Source organism: Acomys russatus, chromosome 3 (genome assembly GCF_903995435.1).
Source record: "Acomys russatus chromosome 3, mAcoRus1.1, whole genome shotgun sequence".
Lineage (NCBI taxonomy): Eukaryota > Metazoa > Chordata > Mammalia > Rodentia > Muridae > Acomys > Acomys russatus.
In genome coordinates, this window is record NC_067139.1 from 59172304 (window position 1) to 59184572 (window position 12269).

General features: G+C 50.9%; 1 protein-coding gene across 1 annotated transcript in view; it reads right to left on the reverse strand.

Annotated features, from left to right (window-relative positions):
* Positions 1-1590: 1590 nt before the first annotated feature.
* Prkcd (protein kinase C delta) overlaps positions 1591-12269 on the reverse strand; it is a 32643-nt gene continuing 21964 nt past the window's right edge. The window contains exons 9-18 of the mRNA XM_051140899.1: positions 11866-11966; positions 10105-10201; positions 9689-9789; positions 9424-9597; positions 9126-9217; positions 8519-8581; positions 6211-6349; positions 5924-6112; positions 5328-5456; positions 1591-2095 (exon numbers count right to left, since the gene is read on the reverse strand). Of these exons, the coding sequence (XP_050996856.1) occupies positions 1937-2095; positions 5328-5456; positions 5924-6112; positions 6211-6349; positions 8519-8581; positions 9126-9217; positions 9424-9597; positions 9689-9789; positions 10105-10201; positions 11866-11966 (1244 nt within the window). The 3' untranslated portion in view covers positions 1591-1936. The remainder of the gene's footprint in view (positions 2096-5327; positions 5457-5923; positions 6113-6210; positions 6350-8518; positions 8582-9125; positions 9218-9423; positions 9598-9688; positions 9790-10104; positions 10202-11865; positions 11967-12269) is intronic.

Here is a 12269-nt window from a genome sequence, read left to right on the forward strand (position 1 = left end):
CCCCACAGGCCTCTCCCTGGGCCAGTTTCAGTCCATCTCGCCTTCCCAGGCTGTGGAAACTTGTACCTCAGCCCAGAAGAATGAACTGCTGGCAGTGAGCACGCGGCTGCTGTGACCAGCCAATCAGGAGCTAGCACCGCCTTCATCCACACCCAGGACAAAGAGCGGGGTGGGGGTGGGGGCAGGGGGCCAGGGAAGGCCATGTCTGAAACTTGTGCCCCTGGCAGCACACAGGAGGTAGGGACAAACTGGACGCTGGTAGCATGGGAGGCATGGAGACAGCGAGGAGAGCCCAGTCAGGGTGTCCCTGACTCGCAGGCAGGTGCTGTGTCTCGGAGCCTGAGTCCTTGACTGTTAGGGTTTGGTTAACATAATGGGGCACGCCTCAGCACCCCACTCAGGCACTAAACATTTTATCTCCTACCCTGCCCCTCTCCCTTTCTCCAGGCAGGCAAGGACTCCTGTGGAATAATTCTAGAACTTGGATGCTGACTCCTCTCCTGAGAATTGAGTTTAACAGTAATGAGATGTGCAGTTTCAGGTGGGCGTGATGGCATGCACACCTTTAATCCCACTGCTCAGGAGGCAGAGGCAGAAGGATCTGTGAGGCCAGCCTGGTCTACAGAGCAAGCTTGAGAACAGCTTTGCAGTTAAAACTGTCACCTCTTTGCCCTGCCCCCACCACTCACAGATGAGGATATTGAGGCTTAAAACAAACAAAGGGCATGGCCTTTTTTGGCTAGCTACTTTGGGATTTGAATCCAGATATGCCTAAAGGCTTTTTTTCCTTTCCGTCTTCCCGCCTAATCTGGGGCCAGTCTCTCAATCATTTTTTGAATTATTATTTTTAAGACAGGGTTTCGTATAGCCCAGGCTGGCCTCAAAACTCCCTGTGTGGCTGAGAACAGACTTGGACATCTGATCTGCCTGCTTCCTCCTCCCAAATCTCAGGCTTATCCACTGATGGGGGATGGGGCCTCGTGCATGTTAGGCCAGCACTCTACTAACTGAACCATATCCCTCAGGCATGCATAAGTGTGTGTGTGTGTGTGTGTGTGTGTGTGTGTGTGTGTGTGTGTGTGCATGCATGTGTGCATGCAGTGATGGAGCTAAGCAAACACTCTAACTCCGACACACACTCCCAGCTCTCTGCCTCTGCTCTCAGGCCTGGCTTTCCACCTCTCTGAACTTTTCTGGGCTGGCCCTCTCCGCCTTGAGACAGATTATAACCAGTCTCTCACCTCTTACCATGTACCCCAGAGAGACATCTGGGGTTCCTGCAGTCCCAGGGCCCTGAAGCAGAAGGAAACCCCTAAACACAAACACATTTGCATGAAGACCCAGGGGTCTGTGACTGCAATCAACAGTGGCAGGAGCACCTGGCCACCAGCTTCCTGGGACATAAACGTCCCCACAGCCAGGTTGGTACCATTCAGTGTTTATTTAGACACACATAAAAGAACCTTGTGGTTCAGACAGTTTGTGCTTTTTTTTTTCCTTTTGGTCATATACATACATACATACATACATACATACGTACATACATACATATGCATGTGTATATATGTATATACATACATATACACTTAAAAAAAAAAGGTCAACACATACCAGTCCCCTACATGCTTTCTATACTGAGCAATATATACAGCCTATTATATATATGTGCATATATATAATATATATTTCAATAACTACATTCAAGTAATGAAACACAGGATTTACAGTTCCCCTCTGATGGCAAAGGGAAAGCAAATTCACAAACAGTTCACAGAGGAAGCACTGTGAGCCCCGCCAACAGGAGCTGAACCCTCTGAGGATGAAGGGGGCAGCAGCAGAAATCACCCAGTCACCCGCTGTTCTCCAGGGGCAGTGCGGACGCAAACCAGGGCACACCGGCCTGCTCTGCTGGCGCCTTTAAAGCAGGTCTGGGAGCTCACTTGTCCAGGAGCTGCTCAAATTTGGGGTTCACAAAGGAGAAGCCATGGAAGGCTGCCTGGTCCATAGAGTCGATGAGGTTCTTGTCACTGTAGGAAAGGCGGGGCTTCTCACTCAGGAACTCTTGGTCAAAGTTGCTATAGTCTGCAGGGGATTTCTGTGAGGAGAAGGCAGCAGTGTGTGAGTGTGACTGCAGGGGTGTCCCCAAGGTCTGCCTTCAAAGGCACGGCAGGTGCCTGGGCCTCTAGGGGGCCCTGGTGGGGGCAGGCCAGGGCAGTCTGCTCAGTGGGGAAAGAGGATGTTACTGGTAGCCTAAGGGAGCCCCAACACAGGGGAATGCTATTTCCTGAGGGATGAGGAAAGAAGGAAGGAAGGCAGGAGCACAGGGGATGTCCTCAGAACAGGCCTGGGAACTATGGACCATGTCTGTGGACCACATACCTCCTGCTCTGCTTTTTTTTTTTTTTTTTTTACTTTTGGTTTTTCAAGACAAGGTTTTGTTGTGTCATCCTGGCTGTCCTGGACTCACTCTGTAGACCAGGCTGGCCTTGAGCTCACAGTGATCCACCTGTCTCTGCCTCTGTGCTAGAATCAAAGGTGTGCGCCACCATGCCCGGCTTCCCGCTCTGCTTTTAATAGGGGCCTATAAGCTAAGAATAACTTTTTCTATCTTTGGTTGGTTGGTTTTGGTTTTGGTATCTTTGAAACAAAGTCTCATTATGTAGCCCAGGCTGTCTACACATTCATGATCCTCCTGCCTCAGCCTCCCAATTGCTGGGATCATAGCCAAGTACCACTCACTCCCAGCTCCAGCCTCTATGATTTTAAATGGTTGAAAAAAAAAAAAAAAAAAAAAAAGGAAAGAAAGAAAAGAACAAGGCTCTCCAACAGCGTATGAAAATGAAGTGAAATGTAGATTTCTGTGCCCACAAATCAAGTTTTATGACTATACAACCAACCACCCTCATCGGTTGACACTCAGAGTATGGCTGCACTGAGAGCACGGGGCCTATAAAACTCTAAATATTTATTCCCAAGCTGTTTATAAAGAAAGTTCCTAAATCACTGCCCCTGAGGACCGGATGAGATAGTTACAGGTCTCTTGTGATCCTTGGGCCAAACTGAGCTAGAGGTCACAAGCATTTGAGCTGGCACAGTTTTGGTTGGTAAGTTGTCAAGAATCGGGGCCTTGTGTGTGTTAAGCAAGTAAGGGTTCCCCAACTGAGCTGCATGCCTAGCCCTCGGTGCTGGGTTTTGATAAAATCTAAAGCAATATTTTTTAACATGGAAATTCATATTTCTGGCTTCTTTTGAAAACTGGCGCATTAGGAGAGCCCCGGAGTCACTTCCTTCCTTCATCTTATCCCTTACCGTAGCCCCAGAGATAAACGTTACTATCCCATTTGCAGAAAAACAGGCTCAGAGACATTAGGCCAGAGATTTGATGGGCAAAAGATTGGAAACAGGTTTTTGTTTTTGTTTTGCTCTTTCAAGACAGTCTCATGCAACTGAGGCTGGCCCTGAACCCCTGTTCTTCCTGCCTGAACCCCTGTTCTTCCTGCTTCCACCCCACCTCACCCCCTACCCCCAACCCGAGAGGGCTAGGATTACAGATGTGTACTGCCATGCCTGGTCTTTTATTTTACCTTTACTTGGGAGGCACTGGCATGCTAGGGGAGCATTCTGCCACTGAGCTAGCTACACTAGAGCTGTAGGGCTCACTTCCTGGCAGGCCCATCCTTGGGGCTGAGAGCCCACTGCCCTACTACCATACCTGCCTTGTCATTTTCCGACCTCACCACACCCCACCTCCACCCTGACACACACACACACACACACACACACACACACACACACACACACACACACACACACACACACACACCAATCCCCGCATAGGCTGTTTGTTCACCACAGCAGCCTAGATGGTAGAGGAAGAAACCACTCTTAGGAGCGAGAGCCACATGCTGCTCTTACAGCTTGTCACCTGCTCAGGGAGCCTCTGAATGTGAGAGCCACAAGGGGAAGCGCTCTGCTGTCTCAAAGCACAAATGTGGGGCATGCCACAGAGACTGCCCAATGAGAACAGTACGTCCCAGCAGAGAACAGAGAGTGAGTGAGAGGAAGACAGCCAGAGAAGGAGCTATGATCTCAAGAGGGACACTGTGCCCTAACTACTTCTTTTTTTTTTTTTTTTTTTTTTTTAAGAGACAGGACCATGCTGTGTAGCCTGGGCTTGCAGTGGAGAACCTCCTGTGTCTAGCTGAGCATTAGGATTACAAGTGTACAGACGTACATACCAGCAAGTTCCAACTTCCCAGCGACATAATCTACTTGCCTCAGAAACTGCCAGTGGCTGCTGCGCAAACCATCTCTCTACCTGGGTGCCCTCTGCCTGTCCTGACAGCCTGGGCCTCGCAGAGCACTCTGCTCTCCGCATTCCGGACTCTCGCTGCTATACCCTCCGCAAAGCAACCCATGCCAAGTGCGCCCCGTGCTATCTCCCATACTATTGTCTTCTATTACCGATTGCCACCAGAGTGCAAATGTCTCGTCTGGGTTCCTCTGGGCACCTCACTAAAGCCCGGCACAGTGTTCTGCACCCAACAAGGACTCAGCATGTCCAATATTGATTGGCAATGGATGTGACTGGTGAAGATTGGTAGAGGATGAAAATGAAGCCCTAACTCTGGTGGCCAAAACGTAGTTCCCGGAATGCAGGGTCCTGTAGAATTTAGCTACAAGCATGGCTGATATCACCACGTGATGTACATGCATGGTGCTGTGTACCTGCAGGAGAGCTTAAGTCCAGGCTTATGAGTCAACTGAGCAACACCGTGAGGTCCTCTCTCTCTCAGTCTCTGTCTGTCTTAGACAGAATCTTCCTATGCAGCCCTGGCTGACCTGGACTTAAGATGATCACTTATCTCAGCACTAGGTGTCTGGCCGCAGCCACCACTGCTGTCACCTCCACTGGGATTACAGGCACATGTCACTTTTTGTTGTTTTGAACCGGAGTCCCACTATGTAGCTCTGGCCAGCTGGGGACTGACCATGAAGACTAGGCTGGCCTCAAACTTGTGGCTACTCTCCTGCTCCTGCCTCCCAAGTACTGGTATTGTAGGTGTGCTCTACCAGGCCTGCCTGTTTCTGTTTCTGCTGCTGAGGAGAAAACCTGGGGCCTTGTACATACTAGGTTAAGTGCACTGCCACTCAACCTAGTATATTCCCCAGCCATAGTTCCAAATGTCTACTGAGATTATGAGAATGCAAGAGGAGAGGCTGTGGTATGTAGCACGCCAGGGGAGATCAGGAAGCCGGCTGGCAGGAAGGGAAAGGAGCAGAGCAAGGGAGGGGCCAGGCTTGGGGCAGGGCTGGGGTTGACATACCACTTTGGGCTTAAAGGGCGGCTCCACCTTCCGCTTCTCCAGTAGTGGCCAGTTGATAGTCTTGAAAAAGGGGTGAATCCTGATGTTTCCTGTCATTCCCAGCCTCTTGACAGGCTCCCTCTCGAACAGCTGCAACGCACAGGGGCCTTGGTCAGGACTTAAGGCCATGGGAAACTGGAGCCCTGAAAATGGCTGACAGCCCAAGGGCCCCCAAGACTGGACAGGCTCAGCCCAGGGAATTCTGGGGCTGAGGGTAATGCTGTGTGTTTTCCTAGGCACTGAACACTGATGGCTTTCTATGTGCTGCCAGCCATTCTGGGGCAGTTTGAAGATAAGGAGAAGGAGGTTAAGTGACCCGCCAAAAGGTCACCAGCTCGTCAGACGGAGCCAGGACTTGGCCTCAGGTTTGTCTTGTCTCCTGACCCTTAGCCCTTAGTCACCACACCTTGCCGATTCCAGGCAGGGAACTCAGAATGGAGTGCCTGGGAACAGGGATAGAGTAAGGCTTGGGATGTGTCAGGCATGGACCCCAGGGAGCCCCTATTCCAGAGACAGGCTCTCCTGAAACCCCAAGGGCATGTATCAGCAAGGCGCACCTTCTCCATGATGTCCTTGGACTCCTTGGTGATCCAACGAGGATAGTGCGGTGTGTCCACCCGAATAGACTCAAAGAGTTCATCCTCATCATCACCATGGAAGGGGGACTGGCCAATGAGCATCTCATAGAGCAGGACCCCAAAGGACCACCAGTCCACGGAGAATGTGTACTTCAGGCCCTGTAGGATCTAGGGGCAACAATGATCAGAGTAAGGTACCAGCCTTCTTCAGGGAGCATTTCTGGCCCCACCCTCCCAAAGCCAAATGCATAGCTGCACCCACTCACCTCAGGGGCGATGTAGTCGGGGGTGCCGCAGAACGTGCTGGCCCGGTTCTCCCCAAATATATTCTCTTTGCACATACCAAAATCAGCGATCTTGATGTGGCCATCCCGGTCCAGCATGACATTGTCCAGCTTGAGGTCCCTGAGGAGAGGTTAGGGCAGAATATCCCTGGGTGCAAGTTCTAATCCTGCCTAGTCTTGCTGCCACACGCTGGATTTCATCCCTGCAAGTCCGCAACGTTCCCTTGGAGCACAGGAGAACACAGAGGAGAAAGAAGAACTCGGGGAGCTAACACACAGACCCCTTTGGCAGTCACCCACTATGCTAAATGTAGGAAATACAGTACCCTACTCCCTGAAGCCTTGCGTGAAGTTCAAGAGTGCTGATGTCACTTGTCCCTTGTCACCTAACTGGCTGGCAGATATGTCCCACCCCCTTCCACCCAGCTGAGGTTTGTCTGACTCAACAAGGGCAGGGACCATGTTGGTTTCTGTCATTAGTCATTTGAATAGATAACATGGGAATAAGTAATGCAAGTGTACACACAATACAAGGTCTATCTCTACCAACTTCAACCACCAGAAAGCCCTTAGTGATTCTAGGCATGGACAAGCACATTGGAAGATGTATCTCACGCCCACTTCTTATTTATTACTTTTTCCAATTTACACATATGTATGTGTGTCTGTGTGGGCAAGTACACATGAGTGGAAGCGCCCACAGAGGCCAGAAGAGGGCGTCAGATCCCTGCAGCTAGAGCTACGAGCAGTTGTGAACTTCTGGACATGAAGGCTAAGAACCCTACCCTGCAAGAACAGCAGGTGCTCTAAACAGCAGGTAAGCCATCGCTCCAGCTCCTCACTGTAACACCAGTATAAGATACACATTGTCACGTGGCTTGGTTTGATAGATTTCTTTTCATTTTGTGAGACAGGGTATAAATATGCAGCCCAGGCTGATTTTCCCCCTTGGGTTTTAGACCCAGGACAAGTGGCTGAGGTGCATATTTAACATACCAAAGTGGACCTGGCCTCCAGGTTCTCCCAGCATCCTTCAGTCCCTACCTGTTACAGGGCATGGCTGGCATATCCTACGCTCCACCCTGAACTTGACAGCCCAGGAGCTCGGCTTCCCTACACAATCCAGACATTTTGGTTCCCTCCCTCTCTGCATTCTCTCTTCCTGCCTGTACATACTTTCTCTTGCTCTGCCTCTGTCTCCCTCCCCGTGGTGACTTCTCTGGCCTCATTCCTTGGGGCCAGTGAACTGTAGACCAGGCTGGCCTCAAATTCCCAGAGATCTGCCTGCCTCTGCCTCCCAAGTGCTGCGATTACAGAGGTGTAAAGCCACAACTTGGTTCTGCAGGTTAATTTCTGCCTGATAAACAGTTCAGTATCATTTCACATCAACACACAGGGTGCAGCCTCAGCCCTTCCGGTGAGAGTGTGGTGTTCTGCCCCAGGATGAGCATATGTGCTGGATGAAGACTTAAGGAACCAGTTCATATTGGTGAAATCTTAGATTGCTCAACTGCAGCTCTGCAGTAAGAATGATGAGCATCAAGTACGGAGACCCTGCATCTGCCAGTGTTGCTCCTCTTCCCAACAGTACCGAGGACGCGCAGTGAGCCCCCCTCTTCCCAACAGTACCGAGGATGCGCAGTGAGCCCCCTCTTTCCAACAGTACCGAGGACGCGCAGTGAGCCCCCTCTTTCCAACAGTACCGAGGATGCGCAGTGAGCCCCCTCTTCCCAACAGTACCGAGGATGCGCAGTGAGCCCCCTCTTTCCAACAGTACCGAGGATGCGCAGTGAGCCCCCCTCTTTCCAACAGTACCGAGGATGCGCAGTGAGTCCCCTCTTTCCAACAGTACCGAGGACGCGCAGTGAGTCCCCCTCTTCCCAACAGTACTGAGGACGCGCAGTGAGCCCCCTCTTTCCAACAGTACTGAGGACGCGCAGTGAGTCCCCTCTTTCCAACAGTACCGAGGATGCGCAGTGAGCCCCCTCTTTCCAACAGTACTGAGGACGCGCAGTGAGCCCCCTCTTTCCAACAGTACTGAGGACGCGCAGTGAGCCCCCTCTTCCCAACAGTACCGAGGACGCGCAGTGAGCCCCCTCTTTCCAACAGTACTGAGGACGCGCAGTGAGCTCTCAGCTCTAGGAGCTGCACCAGCCTCAGCCGAAGGAGCAGAAAAGCTCTTGCACCCAATACTCAGCCTAAGATGCACTCCCAGTAGTGGTGGAACTGTGACCAGGCCAGGTACCACCCTTCCCAGAAGTCCCCACAGCCGGGCACCACCAATACCTACCTGTAAATGATGCCTTTGCTGTGTAGAAACTGCAGCCCACAGATGATCTCAGCTGCATAAAACCTGAGCGAGAGACAGTGTTCCAGGACTCTGCCCACCAGTCCCATCACCACCACCACCCCAGGGCAGGAAATGCTATATGTAACTCTACCAACACCATGGACCCAACCAAGTGCATTTTTATCAGGTATGTGGGGGCTGAGAGCCTGGGCGGCAAAGTTTGAGCTGAAAGCTCAATAAAGCCAAAGCTCTGCTGTGGGAAGGATTTCTGTGGATACAAATGTGCAAACACATGCCAGTAGTTTAGGGGTACACAAATTTTTGACAGCATTACTACTGTAGTCTAGTGCACACACCAGGGTCCAATGTTATGCAGGGCACTGTCCATTCTGCTGTCTGGCGAGGCCTGAGGAGAGGACAGGACCTGGAGCACCTGTGCTGGCCTCACAACCAGAATTTGCTCCCCACACATCGTCCCAAGTCTCCCCAGTGCTAGCTAGCTCTATCCTAACTCAAGCTTTTCTTGGGAAGAGGAGAGAAAAAATAAAGGACAGACTGGCTATACACTCAGCCAAAGCCCCTCTCCATACACAGGGCCCTCACGTACGTAGCCCTGTAGAGCTCGAAGCGGCCTTTGTCCTGAATGTGGTACATGAGGTCACCTCCATTAAGAAACTCCATCACGAAGAACAGGTGGTCCTAGAGTGGGGCAAGGAGTGAGCAGAGGTAAAGGGACAAGTAGGGGGTAGCCTTGCAAAAGATCACAGCGCTCCAACAGGAAACACAGGGCACAGAACCTGGGCTGAAGGGGACAACTTAGGAGAGGTGACTAGAACAGACACAGCCCCACCATGGGGAAGATGACAGGGTTGGGGCAGAGGCAATGATGGGGGGAGTCCAAGAACCTTGGTCTGGAAGGTACAGATGAGGTGGGTGAGAAAGGGATTCTCCCAGGCGAGCGCCAGCACCCGCTTTTCCACCATGGTGCACTCCACGTCATCGTCGATCAACACCACGTCCTTTTTCAGGTACTTGACTGCAAAGAACTGATCTTTGCCCTTCAGCTCTGCAAGCAGTACCTACCAACAGGCAGGATGCTGAGCAAAGGCCCAGGAGGGTACCAGCACCCAGCCTCTAACAGGAAACCCCTGGTCCTCAGGCCGCCCTCACCTTGCCAAAGCTGCCTTTGCCCAGCACTTTGTGGAAGGTGAAGTTCTCAATGCTGCACCGGGTGCTGCCTTCCCAGATCTTGCCATAGGTCCCGTTGTTGTCTGTTAGAGAGAAAGAGAGACTAAGGTCTCAGTCGACACAACCCCCGCCCCAGGGGTCAGGAGCGGACTAGGCAAGGGGCCTTGGAGAGGAGAGAAAGGGCCCACTGCCTAGGTGAGGGTGGCAGCTCTTTCTAGGACTTACCAGGCAGAGAGAAGGACTTACTGGAGCCTCAAGGGTGGGCTGGGGAAGGAAGGGGCCTTGGAGAGAGGGGCTCAGTACCTTATCCCAGGACTCACTGGGCAAGGAAGACTGTCCCCTTTCCTGGCCCTGTTGGGGGATAGGATCTTTAAAGGGGATATTTGACCCAGCGTCACCTGGAATGTCGTCCCCAGAGATCCCTGCCTTCTTCTCGAATCCCTGGTATATTCCGACATTCTCTGAAGATCCCGAGTCCAGCTTCCGCAAAGATCTCTAGGGAAAGGGCATAAGAAGGAAGCCAAATGGTAAAACCACTGTCAGAAGTCTCAGGCCAGGCAGAGGACCCTCAATTCCAATGATGTCAGAAGGGCAGAGCCCAGGCCTTCCAGGCCTCGTTCCACCCTTCCCCTGGCCCGGAGATCTGAAAGGCACACTCTTTGAGCAGAAATCTAGCAAACTGAACCATACCTTCCTAAGCTTTTTTTTTTTTTTTTTCTTTTTAGGTTTTTCAAGACAGGGTTTCTCTGTGTAACAGTCTTGGCTATCCTGAACCTGCTTTTTGTAGACCAGGCTGGCCTCAAACTCACAGTGATCCACCTGCCTCGGCCTCCTAAGTGCTGGGACTAAAGGTGTGCAGCACCACGCCCAGCTCCTTCCTAAGCATTTAATAAATCATTTAACCTCGTTCTTAAAAACAGTTTTTATGAGCTGGGCGTGGTGGCGCACGCCTGTAATCCCAGCACTTGGGAGGCAGAGGCAGGCGGATTGCTGCAAATTCAAGGCCAGCCTAGTCTACAAAGCGAGTCCAGGACAGCAAAGGGCTACATAGAGAAACCCTGTCTCAAAAACAAAAGCAAAAACAAAACAGTTTTTGCAGGCTGGAGAGATGGATCAGAGATTAAGAGCACTGGTTGTTTTTCCAAAGGTCCTGAGTTCAATTCTCGGCAACCACATTGTGGCTCACAACCACCTATATGAGATCTGATGCCCTCTTCTGGCCTGCAGGCACACATGCATGCAAAATACTGTATAAATAATAAATAAATAAATCTAAAAACAAAAACTGTGTTTACATGTATTTCTGTGTATGTGTATACACACATGTGTACACATGCATATGCCACAGGGCGCACGTGGAGAACAGAGGACAACCTGTGAGATCTGTCTCTCTCCTGTTCTGTGGGTTCTATGGAAGGAACTCAGTCTCTCAGGCTGAGTGGAAAGTGCCTTTACCCACTGAAACATCTTGCCAGCCAGTAGCTTCAGTTCTGACTCTAAAATTTCACTCTAAAATTTTGCATTATCCATTCAGTTCCAGACACACACACACACACATACACACACCCCCATATATGTTACGCACATACAGCACAGATATGCACACATAGCATACACTCCATATGCCACATAACCTACACGGCACTCATCCTTGTATATCACACACTGCATACACACAGTGTAAACATGTATGCTATGCACACACAGTATACCCATGCACACACAGTATACCCATGCACACACTGCATACTCCATACACCACCCACCCCTAAATACCACATACCAAATTCCATGTGTACACAAATACCACACGCACACATATACACGCACACATGTCTCACATACACAACACCCATACTCTACATATCCTATACACACATACCACACAAAACACACCATATATGATACATACATAACATAAATCTAGGCCTTGCTCAAGATGTCCCAACAGTCACCTCTGCAGCCCCTGACTCCTCTCACGTAACAAACTGCCTGAATGATGAATTTCCCAAGATGACAGGACCGCCTCTCTCTGCTGCCTACACTCATCGATTGTTTTCCAGAAGCCTCACCTACCTGAGGCTCCCCTGGCATGCTCTCAGCCCTGATACCCTCGGCTTCCACTGCCCTATGTCCAGATCCCATAGGCGAATGCCTACCTGGCTCACTTGGTTCAAGGCCTCAGCCAGGAGCTTCTGGTTGATACCACACAGGTTGGCCACCTTCTCCCGGCATTTGTGGTGCACATTCATGCCACAGTCTGCAGAGGCAGAGCCGGAAGTGTTAGGTCTCAAAAACGGGCAGGGAGGAGAGGAGACAAGAGGAGTTTTTGGGCTGTTGAGCTTCTGGGGATGAGGGCATCTGAAACTATTGTGAGCATTTTGAATATTTCATGGTTTAAATAAAGAAAAAGAAAATAGCTGGATATAGTAACTCACAGCCAGAATCCCAGCAACTGGGAGGCTGAGGCAGGAGGACTGCTCTGAATTCCAAACCAGCCTTGACTACTGCGTAAGACCCTGGTCAAAGAAAGAAAGAGAAAGGGGGCGGGGGGAGCGACAGA